This window comes from Dromiciops gliroides, chromosome 3 (genome assembly GCF_019393635.1).
Source record: "Dromiciops gliroides isolate mDroGli1 chromosome 3, mDroGli1.pri, whole genome shotgun sequence".
Taxonomy (NCBI): domain Eukaryota; kingdom Metazoa; phylum Chordata; class Mammalia; order Microbiotheria; family Microbiotheriidae; genus Dromiciops; species Dromiciops gliroides.
The window spans coordinates 458,147,030-458,169,736 of NC_057863.1; the positions used below are offsets into that span (position 1 = coordinate 458,147,030).

The following is a 22,707-nucleotide window of genomic DNA, read 5'->3' on the forward strand; positions in this document are numbered from 1 at the left end:
TAAACACATCCAAGATGACTGAGATATGTAAATGAATATTGCAGTCACTAATTTTAAAAATTGAAAAACTGATGCCAATTTGCTCTGACATCATCAAGAGTACTCTTACACAAACTGAAAGCCCTAGAAATGGAAAGACCCATATAAATCCCTTTTTAGTTCACCACATTAGTTCAGGCCTTCATCACCTCTCACCTGAAGCATTTCAATAGCCTTGGTCTCCCTCAAGTCTCTCCTTATTCTAATACACCTTCCACACAACCATAAAACTGGTTTTCTTTAGTGTAAATCTGGCCATGTTATGCCCTAAATCCACACACACACCCCCAGTACTGCCTGCAGATTAAAATGTGATTAGAAAATATTTGCAAAATAAATTAAAATTTAAAATAATATAGCAATTGTTAATATGCAAGTTTTATGTCAATATGCAGCCCGAGGATATCCTTATGAACAGCTGAGTGGCCCCAGTTTTATTTGGAGTTTGATACCACTGTGTTACACAACAAACTCCAGCATCTCTCTGTTCCTCACAAACAGCACTCCATCCCCTATTTCTGTGCCTCTGCACTTGCCATCCCCCATGAAGCCTGCCTGCTGCCCTCCCCCCACCATTCCTGCCCAACCTACTTCCCAGCTTTCTATTTATTTACCCTGTATGTACTTCTGCACATAGAGATGGTGCCGTTCCTTGTATTTATATCTCCAGCACCTACCACAGTCCCTGGCAATTAGTAGTTTTTCTTAATCTGGAAGGAATGGAGGAATGACAACCCTCTTGATCATTTGTATTCAGAATTACTACTGGAAGTCTGGAAGTCCTTTAAGTGACTATCTTGGCCAATGGTTTCATTTCATTGATGAGGAAACTGAGTCCCAGAAAGATAGTGACTTGCCTAAAGGGTTACACAGCTAGGAAGCAGGAAAATGAGATTGGAATCCAGGCCATCTGACTCCATAGCCAACGCTCTTCCCACTATAGCATGATGTCTATTAAAAGGCTGAGTACAAAAATCAGAAGGAGGCCAACAGGCCTGCCACTCTGGCATAATGTTAATTTACTTACGACATGTGACTGACAGTTTTTGCTCAGTGGTAAATAGGCACATTTTCCCAGAGCACTGGATTTAAATGGGCCTCTATCCTGACAGATGACTTAAAGCTGTTTGGTCTATTTTTTGCAGCAGACAGCATGGGAAGAAAATAAAAGAGGTCATAGATCAAGAATTCCAATTCTCAATTTCTCCAATCCTTATTTTGGGCACAGAGAGAGATAAGGATTCTGCCAGGTCCTAAGTGTTTCTAACATTCTGTGAGAGTCTGTCTAATACTTCCCTCCATGACACAGAAACTCCTTAATTCTTCTTTTCCACACTCCTTTTAAAACAGAGAATCAGATGAAAGAGTCATTTAGAAATTGAGTCCAATCTTCCTCGTTTTACATAGTAGGAAACTGAGAAATGCAGTGACTTGCTCAGGGTCACAGATCTAGTAAGAATCTAAGGTGGGATTTGAAGCTGTCTTCCTGACTCCCAAGTCCACATCTCTCTCCAATGCTCATGGCTGCCTCTCGGAAGAAAATAGCTGCTCTTGAGAGTTATGCCCAGCAGGGGAGCATCATATTCAAAGAGTTTTAGAAGATGTTGTAAAAGAGATAAACAAAATGAATCACTGCAGAAATGTGAGCTAACAGCAACACTCTATGTATAGCTGTTGTCCTCTAATGGTCAGTGTCTTGTACATATCTACCTTACAACAGGAACACACAGGCAATTGTTGGGATGCCTTCAATTCAGTCCACTAGTCAAGGAGGCAATCCCTTATGACTTCTATTAAAATATTTTAAAACTGTCTTTACCGCTCTCTACTTCATTAGTAGAAAATCATCTCCAAGGCTAAAGAGGGGTGTAACCAAACCCAATCTATGAGGGAAGATAATCTGGAATATGTTGGTAAGAACTCTAGGGAGAAGGCCAATGAGTTGAGTTAATGAGGTCCCAAGTGAATAAGGCACTTGTCCAAAAAAGTACCAAAATGGAAGGTGTTTTGTCTGATGGTAAATCTAGGTGCCATAGTACTCAAAACAGGCAGTATTTTTATAGCTACCCAAAGCCAGAGTCAGAATAAGGCGGTACAGGCACACACTACCTCAGTCTTTGTCCAACATGCATGGAGGGGAATGATTCCTTAATACATAGGAGGAGCTAGGTGCATGCCTCTTGAATTCCACTTCAGGGCTGGGGTTTTCTGCCCCAGTTCCTCCAGAGCAAGCTAAAGTCCCAGCTGTAAATACCTCAGCAAACCACACTATCCCTGCTAGAAGACAACTTTCTGAGGTCAATAATTGGCCAGGTAATTCTTGTAACTAAGACTCCAAAGAAGCAGGAAATTCGGCCCTCTACCCCCTGCAGAGCCAGCTGGGATTCATCAAGGAGGCATCTGGAAAGAGGCTGGATCTCCTGAGACAGAATCAACAGACTCTCTACTGCCTTCAGAACAGACACCTCCCCCTAGACTTCCATACCCCAAAGAAAGTTCAGGCAGCAAACAGTTATGGAGCATGGGTCATTACTGAATGCCCACTGCATGTGAGAAATTGCATTATGCATGAAGAAGGCACAGTGTCTTCCCTCAAGAAGCTTTAGTTGTTGGGCAGTAAATCTAGGGAGGTAAATAACTGTAAAACAAATGAGAGTGTGACTAGGACACAGTAGCAATTGCCATGCAAGAACAGAAAGAGCATTTCTGACAAGGGTGTGGGAGGGGGAGGAAATCAGGGGAGGCTTCATGGTGACATTGGAGTTGTAAGGGCCTAAAATTCCAGCTATGATGTCTAAAATCTAATGAGTGGTCGCCTTAAATTAGAAAACATATAGCAGTCTTTGGGCATTAAGTATTTATTAAAGTATATTAGGGGTTAGTAAAGAGAAACACGTGGATAAAGTATGAGATTTGCCTGCTCTCCCTATCCTGCCTGTCTCTGCTGCCAAGCCCCATCCCACAACAAAAAGGCTTCGCTCCTCTCAGAAGCCTCCTGTTAAATAGGAAACAGGGCCGTCCACCCACACACACACACACACACACACACACACACACACACACACACACACACACACACACACACACACACACACCCCTCCAACCTAATTGGTTGGTAGCTCTGATTGACAGGACCCAAGGAGTGGCAAACATCACTTCCTGACACTGAGAAACCCCAGAAAAGGTCACTTCCAGACACTTAAGTCACATGCTTTCTTTTCATGGCCAGAGCTCACAATGTCCCTCCCAGCAAGGGGTATCATTCCAATTTCACAGTGTACTTGTGAAGGGGTGCACTCTAAGGGAACAAAAGTGCAAAGGCAATGGGGGGAGGATAAATTGAAGGAATACTTGAGGTACTACATGAGGAGAGGTGAAAGAAAGCTGGAAATGGGGGAGCCAGAACAAGAAATGCAAACAAACACAAAAGTTTCTATTTGCATTTGGCACTTACACAGCCATTACTTATTTCATGTTACCCCGATGCCTACCACCATAAAAGATGTGAGATAAATATTATCATCATCACCACTTCAAATATAAAGTAACTGAAGCTCAGAAAGATTAAGTAAATCCTCCACGATCCCACAGTGAGTGAACAGAATGAAGACTCCATCCTGGCCATGCTATTCACTAGTTTGGGGCTCTTTGACCGATCTCTTTTTCCCTCCTCCTTGCCAAGATGGGGCCTCAGCCACACACAAGGGCAGCACTCTTAGAACACAGCTGCAGGAGTAGAGAACAGTTCCAGTTCTCCTCACAGTTTCTCCAACTTCTGTTAGCTCCTTCCTTCCAGGAAGTCAATGTTTCTACCCTTCCCCCTTTCTCACCAGAAAGGTAAGAAAAAGATACACACCATGCAAGTGCACATCATCATGGATAATTAACTTAACAATCAACAAGCATTTATTAGATACCTAACTAGGTGCCAGAGGCCCAGTTCTGAATGTCGGGGATGCCAGTACAATGAATGAAACAATCTGTAAACTGTAGGGACCAATTTTTAATTGGGGAATGTTAGCTAGGCGGCTCTATGCAATGTTGGGGTAAGAAAGGAGACCGGCAGCCTCCCTCAAAACAGAGCATGATTTATTTAACAAGAACGAACTTAAAAAAAACCACAAACGGAATCAGTAGGATTGAGGGAAAGGAAATAAAATGGGGAAAGGGAAATAATACAACCTGAATAACACCACCTCCCAGAAATCAGGTGAGAACACACAGCAGCGTCCTGTCGCCTTCCGGCTTCAAGCTAGAATGGCGAAAAACCTCCCTTCTTCCCAGCAGACCCCAGGCTGACCACACACAGCCCCCAGCCAATTGGCTGGCAGCTCTGACTGACAGTTACATGACTGCCCTCACTGGGCTTCCAATCATTATAATTTTGCTAGGCCCATGTAGGTGTTGGCAAGTGGTGATGGTGTGAGGTGCCAGCGCCATGGCGACTGCTACAAACAGGGGGTGGAGCACCGTGCTGTTTGCAGAGGTGCTGGCCTGAGCCCCAGGCCAGTGCATGTGCCGGGGTTTTTAAAAATTCTAACCAAAAGATGGGGACATAAAAACCTCAAATAACAATTAATTCCATACAGTACACTGCACAAACACACATACTACATGCAGATGCAGTCACCACAACTCATAGGACAGGCAAGGAACCTAGGCATTCAATCAACATTTGCTGATCACTCTAAAAAGTATTCAGGGTCTAAAAAAAAGTTCATCATTTCTTGTCCATTTGGCTATTTTTAACAAGGCCTTAAATCAACATTTTTCTGTCACTGCTTGTGCGGAAACTGAATTCATCATGAAAAGCCACCATCAGTGATGACAGCACTTTGCTAAAAATAGATGTGTCCAGAGCTTCGATGGAGAGGCAGCCAGTCAGCCAGAGCCAGGACACTGAACCCAAGACCCTACATGGTGAATTTTGGGGGAGGCATGAGGTCAAGTCCAGGGGCCAGGTTGGGATTTCTCTTTTCTTCTCTCTTTCCCTTTAAAGCCAAATATTTTAGTCATAAAAGCAGGCTAAAAGATAACGCTGGTGAAGAGATAAGGCTCCCCCTCTCCCCAAAACGGGGGTTGGCAGATATGCTCACCAGGGAACAGGCAGCCAACAATTTGTGAACTGCACAGGCTCCAAACAGGATCTAATTCAGTCCAACTTTTTAATGGAGGTATCTTATTTGCAAATAATGCTGCTCAACATAGCAAAACTTGAATTTATCCCCTTTTCAAGCCAGATTTAAATTTGTCTCTTCCCATCACTTTCAGTTTTTGCATTCAGGGTGTAACTCAAGTTCCAGCACCAGCAAGCACTTCAGTATACCATATTCGGAAACATGCAAGACTAAAGTGTGCCTACAGCACACTCAGCAAAGTCATGGCAAAACTATGCTCAGGAATTCCAACTAGTCTACTGGAAAGGACCACCTCTGATCTGACTGACTAACATGTTCTGCAAAGGTTCAATGCACTCTGCCATAGGCCGTGGGGGCTGGGGGAGGGGGGTATTTGAGGAGATTTAAGGGAGTTGCTAAAATTGCTAAATCAACCACTGATGCAGAGTGGGAAAAAATGAGAATAGCCTATTAAGACGAAGGGAAACAAATAGTGTTTGGCAGATCCTTGGTCCCTGTCCAGCAAGACTAAAGGGGAAGCACAATTGGGGCACCATGGGTGAGGGGAATAAGAGGTAAGGTTAAGCAAAGACTATTATGGCATACAAGAAGCACTGATACCAAGTTTCAATAAAGCTTATCACCTAAAACACACCAAAGTGAAATTATAGAAACTGTTGCATTGTCAGGAGATCTACACGAGGTAAAAAAAACCTTAACAGCTGTTGACAATCTGGAACTGTTGGAGTTTCACCTCCCAAGGTCAGATTAAGATAAACCCAGGTTCCACCTTCACCACCTTGGGACTGTAGCATCATTTAACCTTTGGAGGGCTGTTTCCTCATGTTAAATGAGGGGGTTGGATTAAACTCTTCATTCCCTTTCACTTCAAAACTTCTGGTCCTGTTACAATTATCTTCCTTCTAGAGCGTAAGCTCCAGTAGGGCAGGGATCATGAGTCTTATCTAAGACTTTTTACCTTAGGTAAAACGGTACCTTCCTAGCTAATGGGTATTTTTAGGTCTGTCAAAGGGAGTTCCTCTGAAAAAAAATGAAATCATTATTAATGACAAACACTAACAAACCAATTTCGGTGGAGATTTTCAAAAGCATTCACCTTTTGGACAGGAAGCTTCACTAGGCACAGAAAATGAACTGATTTACAAAACTTCAAACAAAACTTGTCAGAAGCACATCATAGGATCAACTGCAAGGTACACTTACATGTTATGTTATTACTACAATAAATAAAAACCCATCTGCATAAACAAATACATGTTTGAGTTGTGTGACAAAGAGATCTCTGCTGGGACCCTCAGCTGTCACCACTCTTCTGACTTGGAATCAGAAAGAATATGGATTAGGCCACATGCTGGGGCCCACAGAGTAATCTATTCTGTTTAGGTTTCCATTAGCAACTGGTAGTGGCAAGGGTGGGCACAGTCAAACCATCACAAACTATCTGTGCCAAGACACCTCAAAGCAGAAGAACAGATGCTAATGCCTACTTCTCCTGCATTGTTACACTTCTTCATTAATAAGCAAGGCAGCAGGAGCCTGCCTTACCCCCAACCTAAGGCCTACAAATCTCTGAGCACAGCTGATGTTTTTATTTCTGGAGTAAGAATGATAAAAGTATACTTAGAAACACTATGAAAATGAAGATTTTTCCAGCTGTTTAAAGACCGGCTAATCTTTTCATCTAAAACCAAATCCACTTAACACAAATTTGAAAGAACTAGCCAATCTTTCAGAAAAAAATGTGTTTTCAACTTCATGTCCTGTGACTGCTTTGTGAGACAAACATCACATGTTCATACAATCCCAAGGGAAGAACACTCACATTAGGCAGGGCATCTGGAGCTCTGAAGACAATCCAACATTCCATTCAGCATCTCCCTCCTGTGGAAGGGGCGCTGATGGGCTGTCTAATTATTAAAGCCATTTGCCTCACCAAGTCCTTTAATAGGTGGGAGACTAGCACATGTCTGAACATTTCCTGAATTTTAAAAATTCTCTATATTTCTTGAGCCTTTCTTTAATGTTTTCTGCTTGAAAACCTCCCTCAGTAAAGCAAGGAGCATTTAAATATATGATTCTAAGCAGCCTTTCAAACATTACAATACTTAGTTATAGTTAAGTGACAATGCCTATGAAAAGTTGGTATCACTATGCTAGGCCCCATATAACAATAGCTTTTAAGCCCTGTTTGGAAAGAGGAAGAGTGAGAGCAATCACATAAAACATTCTCCAGATTTTGTTTTCTATACTATATTCAGTGTCTGGAAAACATATCCACCTATATATAAGAAAGAATAAATTAAATTTGGGATCTCTATTCATTCGCAGAACACTCTAAACCCTAAGACTCCTGAAGAGTTACAAACTGGCAGGCCGAAAAATATCACTGTTTTAGCGCTGTTTGCAAAGCACAGCTTAATGACGTCTTTCCTACCAAGTAGTCTGGGTAAGCACCAAATTTTGAAATGTCGAGTACCAAAGACAATTATTTATGTCTTCCTCTTCTACATTTATAAGCTCTTTTCCCACCATGAATTAAACACTAATCAACTAATACTAGAGAAGTACTCCTATCCAGTTCGTTAAATTAAAGGAAGGTTATGCTTCAATGCATTTTAATAACATTAAATTACCTTGGAAGAATATAAGAACTACTGAGAATTTTAAAGTTCAAACAGATGGTTAGATGTTAAGGTAAAAAGAATATACATTTAACAAAATAGAACAATAATAAAAGATTTCAAATCAGGAGAAGAACTACTTTAAAGTGGGCAGCTAGACTGCATAGTGGATAGAGCACTGGGCTTGGAATCAGAAAGACTCTTCTTCATGAGTTCAAATACCACCTCAGATACTTAGTAGGTGTATGACCCTTGGCAAGGCATTTAACCACTTGCCTCTGTTCCTTGTTTGTGTAATGAGCTGGAGAAAAAAATGGCAAACCACTCTAGTATCTTTGCCAAGAAAACCCCAAAATGGGGTCACAAGAAGTCGAACATGACTGAAAAACAACAATTTAAAGTGATGAAAACCAAAGACAGTTTGAAGAAATCAAACCTGGGTGTAATGCAACCTAACATGAAGCAAATATCACCAAGATAGAATAAAAGACCTCCTACAATCTATTGCTTCTTCTTTCCTTAAAAGGATGGTACCCTGAACAAAGAGAGGGGAACATATTCAATGCATGACTTCATCATCATCACCAATCTAAGAGCAGGCATCTACATAGCACTTTAAAGTTTTCAAAAACACCTTATATTTGTAATCTCATTTGATCCTCACAATTCTCCAATTACATCAAATTGGCTAACATGCCCTAAACTATCTCTGGGTGTCTTCCCAGTCTCATAAAGGCATAATCAAAACTATCAACAGACAAGTGCACCAAGTATACTATGAAATGCAAAAATGCAAATGCTGAAAAAATAATTAAAATTACATGATAAAATATGTTGTGGCAATTATGACACTGAAATTACTCAGTCATAAAAGCTGAATACCATCATAAAGTAGGTGAGGTCAAGGCAAGACGCACTGATGTGAAAATGGTCTGCATCCTTAAGGGCAACTAGCCCTCCTATAGCCCAAAGGGTATTCTCAGTTCAAACATAATAATGGAATCTCCCAATAGGTAGGAAGGGAAACAGAAGCTAGAAAGATGGACATAGCATATGACAAATCCAACCCAGAATACACCAGACTATTGCTCATTCCCAGGCAAATTACCCAATCTAGGATTTCTGAGGCCTTTGTAGCTTTCTTCTATGGTCTGGTCCTCTTTTCCCCCATCAGTAGCCCTAGTGTTTAATAGTCTTCTCTATCCCCCAATGCCTAAGCAAAGGGTTTTTAATCTTATGTTCTGACTCCATCCTCTCTATTCTTACTTATTATCCCAAAGGAAAATGAGATTTCTTCTGCCATCATTCTTACAGCAGTTTCTTAGAAAGTAAACATTAACACTGGAAAGAATGAATTTGGAATATTTTTAAAACTTACAGCCAGAAACACCAGGGAGTTGGTGAGAACCTGAAAAGCTTATAAAAACAAAATATTCTGAGACACGCTAAAAATAGGAACAGTTTTTAAATATAGATCCTATAAGGGAAAAGCTTCCAAGAATTGTTCAATTCAGTAACAACAAAAGCTGTTCCTACTTATAAAAGCAGTCTATACTTCAGAAAACACTTCTCACATCAACCCTGGGAGAAAGGTGGTAAAAAAGTATTATTATCCCCATAGTACAGATGAAGAGCCTGAGGTCTGAGGGATCAGATAATTTGTCCAAAGCCATGCTACTAGTTAAGTGGTGGAGGTGGACATCTTTGTCAGCATACAGAAAGATCCTACTCAAAGTCTTAAAAAAAGGAGATAAGCACCCTTTGAAATGTGTATAAATACCAGTTGGCTAACTATTCTTAACTGTGCATATTTGCGAACTATGAAGTAAGAGACTGTTAAATAAGACTATAAAGAGTAGTTCTAAGGTATGGTAATCTAGGGTGAAGCTTTGTTAACACAAATTCACAAATGACAAATTTTGGGATGAGCTCATTTAAAGGAGATAAATGAAGCAAGAACAGCCCCATTGAAGTACAAAGAATACTGGACTCAGAGGCAGAAGAACTGATTTAAGATTCTAGATCAGCTGCTTACAACTTCTGTGACCTTGGGGAAATCACTGAACATCTCTAGGCTTTCAGGTTCCTTATCTGGAAATTAAGAGGTTTAACTAGATAGATAATCTGTAGATTGCCTTCCAGCTCCAAAGAAAAGCAGACCAGATTTAAGACCAGGAAAGACTGTACAGATTATCTAAGGCCAACCCAATGTTGGACACTGCCAGGATTTAAATCCAAACCTTGTGACTCCAAATTCAGTGGGCTTTTTCCATTATACTATCTACTCTCTCTATATATTTTTTTACATATAAGGTATTTTATTTTTTCCGTTACATGTAAAGATAGTTCTCAACTTTTGTTTATACAAGCTTTACAATTTCAGATTTTTCTCCCTTCCTCCCCTCCCTCCCCCCCTCCCCTAAACAGCAGGTAATCTGATATAGGTTATATCTATATAGCTATATACATATAGATATATACACACACTTATACACACACACACACACACACACACACACACATAATAACATTAATCCTATTTCTGCATTAATCCTGTTACAAGAGAAAAAATCAGAGCAGTGATGCAAAACCTTAAAATAGAAAAAAAAAAAACAGCACCAAAAACAAAAGAAATAGTATGGTTCAATCAGCATCTATACTCCACAGTTCTTTTTTTACTTGGATTTGGAGATCCTCTTCTATCATGAGTTCCCTGGAACTCTTCTGTACCATTGCATTGGTGAGAAGAATATAGTCCATCACAGTAGGTCAACACTCAATGTTGATGATACTGTGTACAATGTTCTTCTGGTTCTGCTCATCTCACTCATCATCAGCTCATGTAAGACCCTCCAGGTTTCTCTGAATTCCTCCTGCTCATCATTTCTTACAGCACAATAGTATTCCATTGTATTCATATACCACAACTTGTCCAGCCATTCCCCAGTTGACGGGCACCCCCTCAACTTCCAATTCCTTGCTACCACGTAAAGAGCAGCTATAAATATTTTTGTACATGTGGGTTCCTTTCCCCCTTCCATGATTTCTTTGGGAAAATACTCTATATTTCTTTATGAATATTTTACCATTCGTGTATCACTAAAAGTATTTCTCCTCATATATTCTCAATGATCAACCAATTTTTTACTTGATGGAAAAACTCTTTATCTGCTGATGATCAAAACCTTGAACTCTGGTCTTCCAGTATATAGGCTAAGGGTGGGAGCAAGGCCAATCCAGATAAATCACACCATTTCTCTCTTAATACGTTGCTGAAAAAAGTATGCTGAACGAAGCAGAATTTTGACCATGGGGGTAATTCTGGGAGGCAGGGAACACTTCCACAGAAGGCAAAAGGAATGGGGCACTGGTGCAAGGAGGTATAAAATGCCAAAGCATGAGGACACTGGATTATTAGAAAGTTTAAGAGTTGGGGAAAAGAGGTGTGGTGGGACAATCAGGACAAAATATGGTGAAAGCAAATTTTCAGGAGTTCTGGTAGTGTTCAGCACCAATTGCTAGTCTTGTTATTGTTCACTAAGTTGTTTCAGGTGTTTTCTTGGCAAAAATATTGGAATGGTTTGCCACTTCCTTCTGCAGATCCATTTACAGATGAGGAAACTGAGGCAAACAGGGTTAAGAGACTTGCCCAGAGTCATATAGCCAGTTAAGTATCTAAAATTGGATTTTAGCTCAGGACTTCCTGACTCTAGGCTGGGCTTTCTATCCACTGTGCCACCTAGCTGCCCAGCTGCTAGTCTACTAGACATGCCATATTTAGTTTTTCAAAACACAGTATATACAACATTTCCAATGAAGCATCCCAGTGCTTATGAGAATGCACTAAATACTCAAGATACATTAGCAATGCTGTTCAGAGTAGATTTCTACTATGTGTAGTGAGAACTAAGGAAAGTGACAAAGCAAGAAGACAACCAGCAACATGACAGAATTAGAATGAATGAGACCTCAGAGGCTTTCTACTCCAGCCCCTTCCTTCAAAAGGTAAAGAAACTAAGGCCCATAGAAGTTAAATGACTATGAGATAGAGACAGAAGTTGAAATCATGGGCTCTGATTCTAAAAGTTAGTGGGGGAGGGGGTTTCACTGTACCATGCTGTTGGCTATGTCAGTAAACATAACATGCTCTCAATTTGATCCTACTTTCTCCAATCAGAGTTCTCATTCTTTCTTATCCCCCCCTCCCAGTGTTAAGAGGACAGCAAGGTTACTTACACAATTTACACAATACAGAGTCCACTTCTTAAAGCATATTTTACTGGGGGAAAAAAGGAATGTCAAGAACTAGGGACAATAACCCCACTGTAGCCATGAAACTTCAAAAGCTCTAAGCCATTTACCAGGATGGTTAGGTGGCACAATGGATAGAGTACTGGGTTAGGAATCAGAAGACCTGGGCTCAAATCTGGAGTCAGACATACTAGTTATGTGCCTCTGGGCAAGTCACTTAACCCTGTTTGCCTCAGTTTCCTCATCTATAAAATGAGCTGGAGAAGGAAATGGCAAACCACTCCAGTATCTTTGCCAAGAAAACCCCAAAAAAGGTCACAATGAGTCAGACATGATTGAAAACATCTAAATGAAAACAACAAACTAAGCTATTTATCAAAGTATAAATAAGCAAAAGATGGGAACAGGCAGCTTTCAAAGAAGCAAAAGGAAGCTAGTAGTAACCATATTAAAGAGCATTCCAATTCACTAATAGAAAATAAACATATCAAAATAATTTTGAGGGCTCATCTCACACCTATTAAATTGACAAAGATGACAAAAGCCCAAAATAATAAATGATGAAGGGGTCACAGGAAGAAAGGCAAAATAATGCACTGCTGATAGAAATATAAATTGTTCCAAATGTTCAGGAAAACAATTTGGAGTTTATTTTAAAAGTGACTAAAATACATATGCCCAAAGTAACTATCATCAGGTTAAAACCCAAACAAAACTATAAAAACACAGAGATCAAATAGGAAGGTCTGAAACAAGACAAAAATATTTCTAGCAGCCCTTTTGGCAATAGCAAAGAAGTGGGAGGAATGTGAGCATGTTGGAAGGTGGGTATTAAATGATGGAGAACAAAGTAAACAGAACTAGAACAATGACCATAATAATGTAAACGAAAGAATCACTGAGAGACTGTGAAACTCTCATGGATACAGTGACCAGTTATGACTTCAGAGAAGTTGATGAAGAGATTTGATCTAGCAATCAAGAGATGACGGACAAAAGGTATGGAATGAGGTGTCAATTTGAAGCCATGACTAATTATCTTGGATGGTTTTGCTTGAGTGTGCTTATTTATAACAAGGAGAAATCTGCCTAGGATGAGAAATCATTGGGAAGTGACAACACTGATAGGGAAAGAGGGGTTTGGGGAAGAGGGGAAAGGAAGGAGGTAGGGGGGAGAATAAAACAGATCTATATTTTAAGATCTAGAGCAACAGAACTTCACCTGAGGGCCATGAATCTGATTTTTTAAAAAATATTTTGATAACTATTTCAATATATTTGGTTTCCTTAGTAATCCCATATGCTTTATTTTATGCATTTAAAACATTATTCTGGGGCAGCTAGGTGGTGCAGTGGATAGAGCACCACCAGCCCTGGAGTCAGGAGTACCTGAGTTCAAATCCAGCCTCAGATACTTAACACTTACTAGCTGTGTGACCCTGGGCAAGTCACTTAACCCCAATTACCTCACTAAAAAAACAAAAACAAAAACATTATTCTGAGAAATGTCCAGAGACTTCGCCAAACTGCCAATGGGGTACAAAAAGGTGAAGAACTCCTGATCTAGAGAAAGACCCCCAGCACAAACTGGCTGGACCCCTCAAAGAAGACGTGTGGGAAAGACAAGAGTTGTCCAGGATGAGCAGACATGGATGGGTTCTGATGTGCATCATTAGCAGGAGTACAGTATTCATGTTGGGAAGTTGCCTATTCTGGATGACCATAAATTTGTTTTCACACACTTAACCCCCAAAGTAGACCTATACACCATACCAAAAGAGGCAGGATGTGGGGAAAAATAGGTAGCAATTGTTTTCTCCTATAAAAAAGAAGTTCTAGGGGCAGCTAGGTGGCGCAGTGGATAAAGCACCGGCCCTGGATTCAGGAGTACCTGAGTTCAAATCCGGCCTCAGACACTTGACACTTACTAGCTGTGTGACCCTGGGCAAGTCACTTAACCCCCATTGCCCCGCAAAAAAAAAAAAAAAAAAAGAAGAAGTTCTAATTGAGAGAGGCAACAGGTATACTGGATAGGGAGATCACCTTAGAGTCTGGGAAACCTGTGTTCTAGTCCCACGTTATGCATGTAAGGCTTCACTGGACTAAAAGGAGATATTACAGGTGACTAATTTCTCAACTCATCTACCTTTATCTGAGCTTACTCATTTCCCTCATCTACGAAATAAGGGAAGACAATCCGACTGTTAGATCCTTCCTAGCTGTAACATTCTCTGTCTCTGATTTCTTAAAATGCATAGAAAAGCATTTGGTGGAAAAGAAGTGGTTTTTTAAAAATTTTAATTAATTTATTTATTTTAGTTTTTCACATTTGTTTAAATAAGATTTCCAATTTCGCATTTTTCTCCCTCCCTCCCCTTCCCCCCCTCCTAGAAAGCAAGTAATCTGATATAGGCTATATGTGTGTGTGTGTGTGTGTGTATATATATATATATGTGTGTGTGTGTGTGTGTGTGTGTGTGTATGTATATGTATGTATATGTGTGTATGTATGTATGTGTATGTATATGTATATATATGTATATGTATAATAACATTAAACCTATTTCTGCATTAGTCATGTTATATGAGAAGAATCAGGGCAAAAAGGAAAAACCTCAAAAAAGCAAAGCAACAGGACCAAAAACAAAAGAAATACTATGGTTCAATCAGCATCTATATTCCACAGTTCCTGGTTGTTGTTTTTTCCCCTGGTTTTGGAGAGCCTTTTCCATCATGAGTCCTTTGGAACTTTCTTGTACCCTTGGATTGGTGAGAAGAATCTAGTCTAACACAGTTGATCAACACACAATGTTGATGACACTGTGCACAATGTTCTCCTGGTTCTGCTTATCTCACTCATCATCAGCCCATGCAAGTCCCTCCAGGTTTCTCTGAACTCCTCCTGCTCATCGTTTCTTACAGTATTCCATTACATTCATATACCACAACTTGTCCAGCCATTCCCCAACTGATGGGCATCCCCTCAACTTCCAATTCCTTGCCACCACAACAAGAGCAGCTATTAAATATTTTTGTACATGTGGGTCCTTTTCTCTTTTCCATAATCTGGAAAAGAACTGTTTTAACCATTTTTTTAAAAATTCCAGCACTGATATCTACAAAGTAACCTCAACTAAACCATTTAATATTTCTGAGCTTCAATTTCTCTATTTGTAAAATGAGAAGAATGGACTAAATGTCCCTTAAGGTCCCTTTCAGGCACTAAGTTCTATGATGCCATGTCTCAAGCACAGAATCGGCTTAAGAAACATTTAGTGATGGTGATGGAATGTATTTTGCTGTAAGAAATGACAAGCAGGATGACTTCAAAAAGGCCTGGAAAGACTTGTATGAACTGATGTATAGTGAAGTGAACAGAACCAGGAGAACACTGTGCACAATGACAGCAATATTATACATTGAAGAACTGTGACTGACTTAACTACTCTCAGAAATGCAATGATCCAAGACAATCCCAAAGGACTATAGATGAAACATACTATCCACCTCCAAAGAAAGAACTGATATTGATTGAACACAGACTAAAGCATGCTACTTTTTCACTTTCTTTCATTTTTTTCTTTTATTCAAGTTTTCTTACATAAAATGACTAATATGGTAATGTTTTACACAACTGCACACGTAAAACCTTTATCTCATTGCCTACCACCTTGGGGAGGGAGAAAAGGAGGGATAAAATTTGGAACTCAAAACTTTAAATAAAAATGTATATTATTTTTTTAAAAAGAAACATTTAGCAAAAAGTATGAAGCATGTGAAAAATGCAAATAGCCATATATCGTAGATTTTCATAGGATCCTAGATCCTGTAAGAGGTAAAATGTCCTATAGTTGAGAAAGAGCCATCCTTGAGTGAGGAAAATCTGGGTTCAAGTCCTACCTTTGACACATACTGGCTTGTGAGCCTGGCAATGCCACAATCTCTCAGTATTCTAAGAAACTCTCCAAGATTCTAAGTATACATTTTCTGTACCTTTTTAAATGGAAACAACAGAATGAAGAATAGTCAGAGAAATAAGTGGGGGGAGGACCAGGAAAATGTGATCTCAAATAAATCAAGAGGATTGAGTTGCATGGTCAGAAATATCAAATAATGAAGAAAGGATTGAGACAAAGACATTTGACAGGTAGGAAATGACCTTTTAAAGAACAGCTTTAGTAGCAGCTAGGTGGTAAAATAGATAGAGCATTGGCTCTGGATTCAAGAAGACCTGAGTTCAAATCTGATCTCAGACATTTACTAGCTGTGTAACCCTGGGCAAGTCACTTAACCCGATTGCCTCAAGGATGGGGGGGGGGGGGGCCAGCTTTAGAGAGGTAGAAAAGTCAGGCTAAGAAGGATTAGTGATTATGTGGGTCATAAACTTTTCAGTCTTCCTTATACTCAGTCTGGAGCTCTTTCCTATCCACCCAGGAAAAGGGGGATCACAGGCCATGGGATCTTAGATTTAGAATTGAAGGGGCCCTAGAGACCACACCAAGTCCAACCCTCTAATTTTACAGATGAGGAAACTGAGGCTGAAAGAGGCTGAGACTTGCCCAAGGTCACCCAGCTACTAAGTGTATGAAGCAGAATCTGAATTAACTTCTTCCTGATTTCCAAGCCTAGTACTCTATCTATCCACTGACCCATCTAGTTGCCTCTCCTCCCCAGAAGAATGAAGTGGGCATTACAAGTGAAGCTGGTCAGCAGCATACTAGGAAGAACAAGGTAAGAGGAGACAATGAAGAAAGATCAGACTGAAAAGTACTATGCTGATGACAGGGAGGAAGAGGCAGGGGAGGTAGCCAGGGGCCAAGGGAACAAAGAGTAAAAATGTCAAGGAGAAATAATGAGCAGATAAGGCAGGGAAAGTTGCAATGACACACGGCCCAGCCAAAGTTCCGCCTGGTCATCTCAGCCCAAGAAATGCTGAGCTCGCTGTCTTATCTGTCTTTAAAGCCACATCAGTGCCTCTTGGTTGATCAGAGGTTCACTGGCAAGCCAGCTGAAGAATGTTATGAGCTGCATCTCGGGCTTCAAAAGGGGAATATGAAGATAGATGGTTATGTATGAGGTTTGGGCAAGTACAGGCCAAACCATTATTTACTTTGAATTAAGACTGATGGGAAGTCCATAATTTGTGTCAGTGAACACAAGCACCTTCAGCATCAGCAGAAGAGCGGCTTATGGGAAGGAAGAAGGGAGCTGGGGTTGAAGGAGGACTCCTCTGATCCGACCCCTCCAGAACAGCACAGCTCAGGCTCTCCCAATCAGCCAGCTTAGTGAACCGCACAGCACTTTCCCTGGGCGACATGAGCTTTTACAGCTTAAATAGCCTTGAGTAACCAGGTTAAGCATTGTTGAACATGCTGTGGAATAGCTGCTTTATAGGCAATAGGCTCCAAGAGGAAAGTGAACAGAATAGTTGGAAAACTTTCTGTTCTTTCAATTACAAAGCAACCTGGAGTATTAAAAGGAGAAGAACAAAACTGACCCAGGAAACAAATGGTGAGACTTCAACCAACTTACTCTGCTATAAATGTACCCCTAATCTTATTAGGGATAGGGCCCTTAACACAGAAGGCCCGGTTTTCAAGATGGTAACGCTAACCCTAGTCTTGGTGATACCCATGGGACCAATAGCACTTGGCTTTCAGAGCCTCAGTCTCCACATATCTAAAACGCAGAGGTCAGTCTAAGTGCTCTTTAAGGCTCTCTCCTACTTGAGCCATGTGGGGGAAATCTAATAAAAAACTATCATCAACATAGAGACTACATGTTTTTAAAATATTGTACTATTTTACAGATATACTACAGTATCTTAATATAGCATTAATAAAATATTGTAGTATTTTAACAAAGTACAGAGTAAAATAACACAATGGATTTGACTATACTTGGAAAGAGTTATTTGTAACCCCTTCATTTTTAAATATGACATACACAGAAAGGGTTATGTTGGGGAAGAAAATTGAGGGGAGAATGAGAGATGCACTAACAAAAGCATCAATAAAATATTTTTAAAACGAAAAGGAGGAATTGTACAAAGAAGTTCAAAGGGGAAGACAAAACAGCAATTTGATACTACAGGGACAAAAGTTGTTTTTTAAATGTTTTAAAAACTATTGTTTTCATATACAATCCTCTTTCTTATATAAAGAAATGTCCGTTTTTGTGGATGGTTAAGTTGATTTAAAAAAAAAAAAAGAAAGTGTAAATTTTAAAAAATCCTAAGCGCCTATATAGGTCCCAAAATACCATACATGGAGAATGTTATTCTTGACTAGCTCATAGCAATAGTTCTTTTTGGGGTCCCTATATCAATCATCTCAGCTGCCTTTCTTCAACTGCCGAATGGGGAAGTGCTGACCTACTTTAAAAGACAAACTGTGGAAAATAATCATTCAAGCTCAGAGTGAAGAGAGAGGCAGAAAAAGGAAGAGAGAGAGAGAAGGAGGGAAGGGACAAGGGAGGGAGGGAGAAAGACAGGAGGAAGTAAAGGAGGGAAGAGAGGAAGGGAGGGAGAAGGATCCCATAATCACTAACATTTATAGCAGTATCTTGTTGGGGTAATAAAGGACAAGAAACACAATAGACTGGGAAACTACCTGACAAATTATAGGACACGTGGGTAATGACATATAACTGAGCCCCAAGGAATGCTGACTAGTAACAAAACAGAAAAGTAAGGGAAGATACTGATGCAGAGTAAATTAAGTAGAATGAGGAAAATTAACATAAAATGTTTAGGACAAAGTAAATACAAAATTAAACAAACCCTAATTGATTGGTATGCAATTCTAACAACTAAGCCTGGCCTACAGAAGTGAAAATGCATTTCCTTCCCTTCTTCACAAAGGTGGGGGACCATAGGTGTGGAATCGGTACATATACTATTAAAGTAACTTGATGTGTTGGTTTAGTTTTGCAGAAATGCTTTCCTCTCTCTTTTTATTTTATGTTCTAAGGAATGGCTCAATGGGGAGAGTAGTGGGAAAGAATATATTTGGAAATAAAGGTGATATAAAAATGAGATCTTGATAAAAATAACACTTTTAAAAGAAAAATAACCATTTATCACAAACATAAGCTGTAACCCAGTGAAAAGACCAAAACTAATTTCTAACCAGCACACAGATTTAAAGGGCATATGTCCATTGTGATTTTTTTTTCTTTGCAGTGCCCTTAAGGGAATAATAAAAATAGACTATTTACACTTGAGGCCAGGAAAATCCCAGATGCTTTTCCTAAATTAGCATAGCTAATTAGCTAAAAACTCCACACACCACCAGCTGGCTTTCGTATTGATTAACCTGTTACCTAATAAATAATTTTAAGGCACCTGGAAATAAAGATCTTTGCAATGCAGAGACCATGTGTAGTATATATAACTATTCACACAGAGACTGTATATTTTAAATGCATATTAAACACACTCGTGCATAAATCCCATGTATTTTATGACTACAGTCCAAATGGCAATGTTCTTTTTTTTTAAACCAGATACCAGTTGCTCATATCCCTACCAACATTAACTTACATTTATTTGTGACTGTGTCTTAGTCTTCCTCCAAGCACCTCTAGTCCTCATGAGCTCCTTGAGGACAGGGCTACATCTCATTCAACTTAGTAAGCATTTCTAGGTGCCCCGAAGGTAAGTATTCCATGTAAACATCTGCTGAACCAGGTCAGCTGACAAATCAAAGATGAGAAGCAGCCCCGGGTCTATCATCCACATGTCAAACTCAGACAATAAGCCTCATTCTTCATTAAAATGTACTTTCTTTCTAAATTGTCCCAAAACTTGAATGGCCTTTTTATATGATGTGCTAAGTACCTTGAATTTCAGGTTTCTAATATAATTTATGTCTGTTCATCTTCACTTAAAAAAATTCCCATGAAACTTCAATTGCCTTGTGACAAAAATAATAAAGCTACACGCTGTTTAATTCACATTTAAGACAATTTAGGCAAAATGGAAGCAAAATATTTTTTTAAAGATGTCCCAGATTACAAGCAGTGTAATTACCTGTTTCTCCCCATAATGTGTCTGTGCCATTGACATCTACTTCATATTCCTTTTCCATTCCCAGCAAGCACTGGACCACCTGTCAAAAACAGGTAATTTAATGAGTACTAACAGTAGAAGGGCTTATTATTTCCCATGAATCACAGGAAAGAGAATTTCAGAAATAATCACTAAACACCGAGCATTATTTTTCATGTAAGGGAAGATAAAACATTAGCAAAACAGATTTCAATTGTAAACCTCAAAAATTTTCCTTGCCTTTATTAAGGATTAACCATCCCAAATGGGTATTATTAGAACTTTAGGATTCTGTGAAATTCCAGATTGATCTAAATACAAAAGGCAAATCAACAAGGAATGCCATCTATCATCCAAAGTACTGTTTCTAAGCCTCAAGAGTAGGACTAAATTGTTTTCCCACATGAAAAGCCAAGTAGAATACATTTCTTCGCTATAAGTAAAATCCAAGCAGCATCTTTAGTTCTCTATACTACCAATACAAACACACAAAAAAACACTTTCTCTTTCCCTACGGGAATCCTTGCATCCAAGAGGACTTTAAGCTCTCCCACTGTTCTCTTAGGAGCAAAGGCAGAAAGTAGCACTGTCTTTGAGATCAATTGAAGTGTCCACATACTGAACTATTGGCCTGTCGATGTAATGAGGTGGAATTGGCTGCTTTCACCTCATCGACCGTGATGGGAGCTAGAAAGACGTGAAGGGAAGAGAACTTTTATTAGCATGAAGGAATCTCTGATTCTCCCTCAAGTTTCACAGTCCATAACCCTCGACTCATTTAGTAAAAGAGTCCTATCTTTTAAATCAAATAGTTACTAGGTATGTCAAGTTTTCCCTTGCACAGCATTCCTTCCAGTCTGATTTCAATATGAGGTGATGTGGATGAATTTAGAGGGGCACAGCTACAGCAAGTTCTGTACCCTTTTCTCAAGCTGGATTTTAAAATGTTGGCAGTGAGTGAAAAATTTTAAGTCAATAAAAAGTCTTTCCTGTTTTCATGTATCTATCCACAATGTATAATCTATAGGGGTGGCTGTGTGTGTGTGTGTGTGTGTGTGTGTGTGTGTGTGTGTGTGTGTCCCACACAGGTGTAAACTTTGAATGCAAAATCTGCCTATCAGCACACACTGGGGAACTTAATCTAGTCAAAATATAGGAACTGTTAGATCCTGGAGAAGGAAATAAAAACCCAAAATGCTACCCAAAAAAATGAGGTAAAGATGTTGGATTAATTGGAGCTGGAAGGGGAAGAAGAAACAATTTAGTTCAAGTCTAGATTTGAACAGAAATATGAACAAATGAAGCCTGGGATAAACGAGGCTCATTACAAAATTCAAATCTTCAATGTAAGCTACAGGCACCGTTGGTGAACATCTCTGAATAGTCCAGATTGTACTTTCTTCTTCTTTTCAGGTTTACAAATTCTGTGCTGTTCTTCCTCGAAGACTACCAGAACAACCAGGATCCCCTTATCCTTTCAGTGCTCTCAAGCCCTAGATCTTAAAATCCTTCAAGTATTTAATTTAGAACTGAGAGTCCACATGATTAGTCTTGTATTCCTAGTGGGCCAAAAAGGAGAAAAGAAAGATAGAATGACTACAGTGAGAAGAGTATAAGAAGAAAAAGAGGAGGGAAGGAAGAGCTAAGCAGGAAAAGAATGAAGGCAAATGTTGCCTGGTTAACTGAAATGAAAAATCAACATTAAAAGACTCAGGCTTCAAAGTTAACCTTACTATGTTCCTGCCATGTTGACCTTCCCTAAACACTTGAACATTCACCTTTTGGGAGTTTCATCTGACAAAAAACCTCTTCCATGTAGATCAACCATGAGTCTACATTTTTAAAAAATCCTGAATTTTTCTCTTTCTTTTTGTACATCACAGGCATTGTAGTTAGAGAAATGGTGTTCCCATTGAAAACGCTGGCTATAAACTTGTGTTCTCTTACAGAACTAAAGGGAAAAAGAGATGACTCTGGTAGCACCAAGTCTGGGACGATTTTCCCAACCAATTCAGTAGTTACCTCATTGTGACCCATACTGGCGGCCGCAGTCAATGCCTGCTGAAGTGCCTGGCTTTTCTTTAACACGCTTTGCTGATGGGTACTTGCTGCCCAGTCATAATTCAGCAAATATTTAAGGATGTCACAATGTCCCCTTAAAGCACTGTGAACTAATGCACATTGGCCTTTCTTGTCCAGGTGATCAATCTGCATTAGTGAAGAGAGAAGGAAAGAAAACACATTTGACTAGCATGCTTCTGAAAGGATTACAGGTGTACCTTGATTAACAAAAGACACATTCCCAGAAAGATGTAAGCAATCCAAATTACATTTCAAATGCACCAGAGGCCCTCATTATTTTAAAGCAGTCACAGTGACTCTTTCTGTAAATCAACCTTTTTCTGTAATGCATACAAGTATTCCATAAATGATGAGCCATAAATTCACATTTCCATGGCTCAGGTTTCAGCTTAGAGTACCATCAGTATGAAAAATTAACTAGAAAGGAACCATGGGATTGTTGCCGGTCAGTTGCCAAGACCCTCTAAGCCTCAGTTTCCTTATCTATTTCTTCTATGAAATTACGAGATAGGACTAGATGATCTCT

The 22,707-nt window shown here is 39.6% G+C and overlaps 1 protein-coding gene across 5 annotated transcripts in view; it reads right to left on the reverse strand.

The window, feature by feature from the left end:
- The window catches only part of TANC1 (tetratricopeptide repeat, ankyrin repeat and coiled-coil containing 1), a 285,098-nt gene that overhangs the window by 16,455 nt on the left and 245,936 nt on the right, over positions 1 to 22,707 (reverse strand). For all 5 annotated transcript variants that reach the window (XM_043995708.1, XM_043995707.1, XM_043995705.1 and 2 more), the window contains 2 exons: positions 22,122 to 22,307; positions 20,082 to 20,160 (listed from right to left, as the gene is read on the reverse strand). In XM_043995708.1, coding sequence (XP_043851643.1) covers positions 20,082 to 20,160; positions 22,122 to 22,307 — 265 coding nt within the window. The remainder of the gene's footprint in view (positions 1 to 20,081; positions 20,161 to 22,121; positions 22,308 to 22,707) is intronic.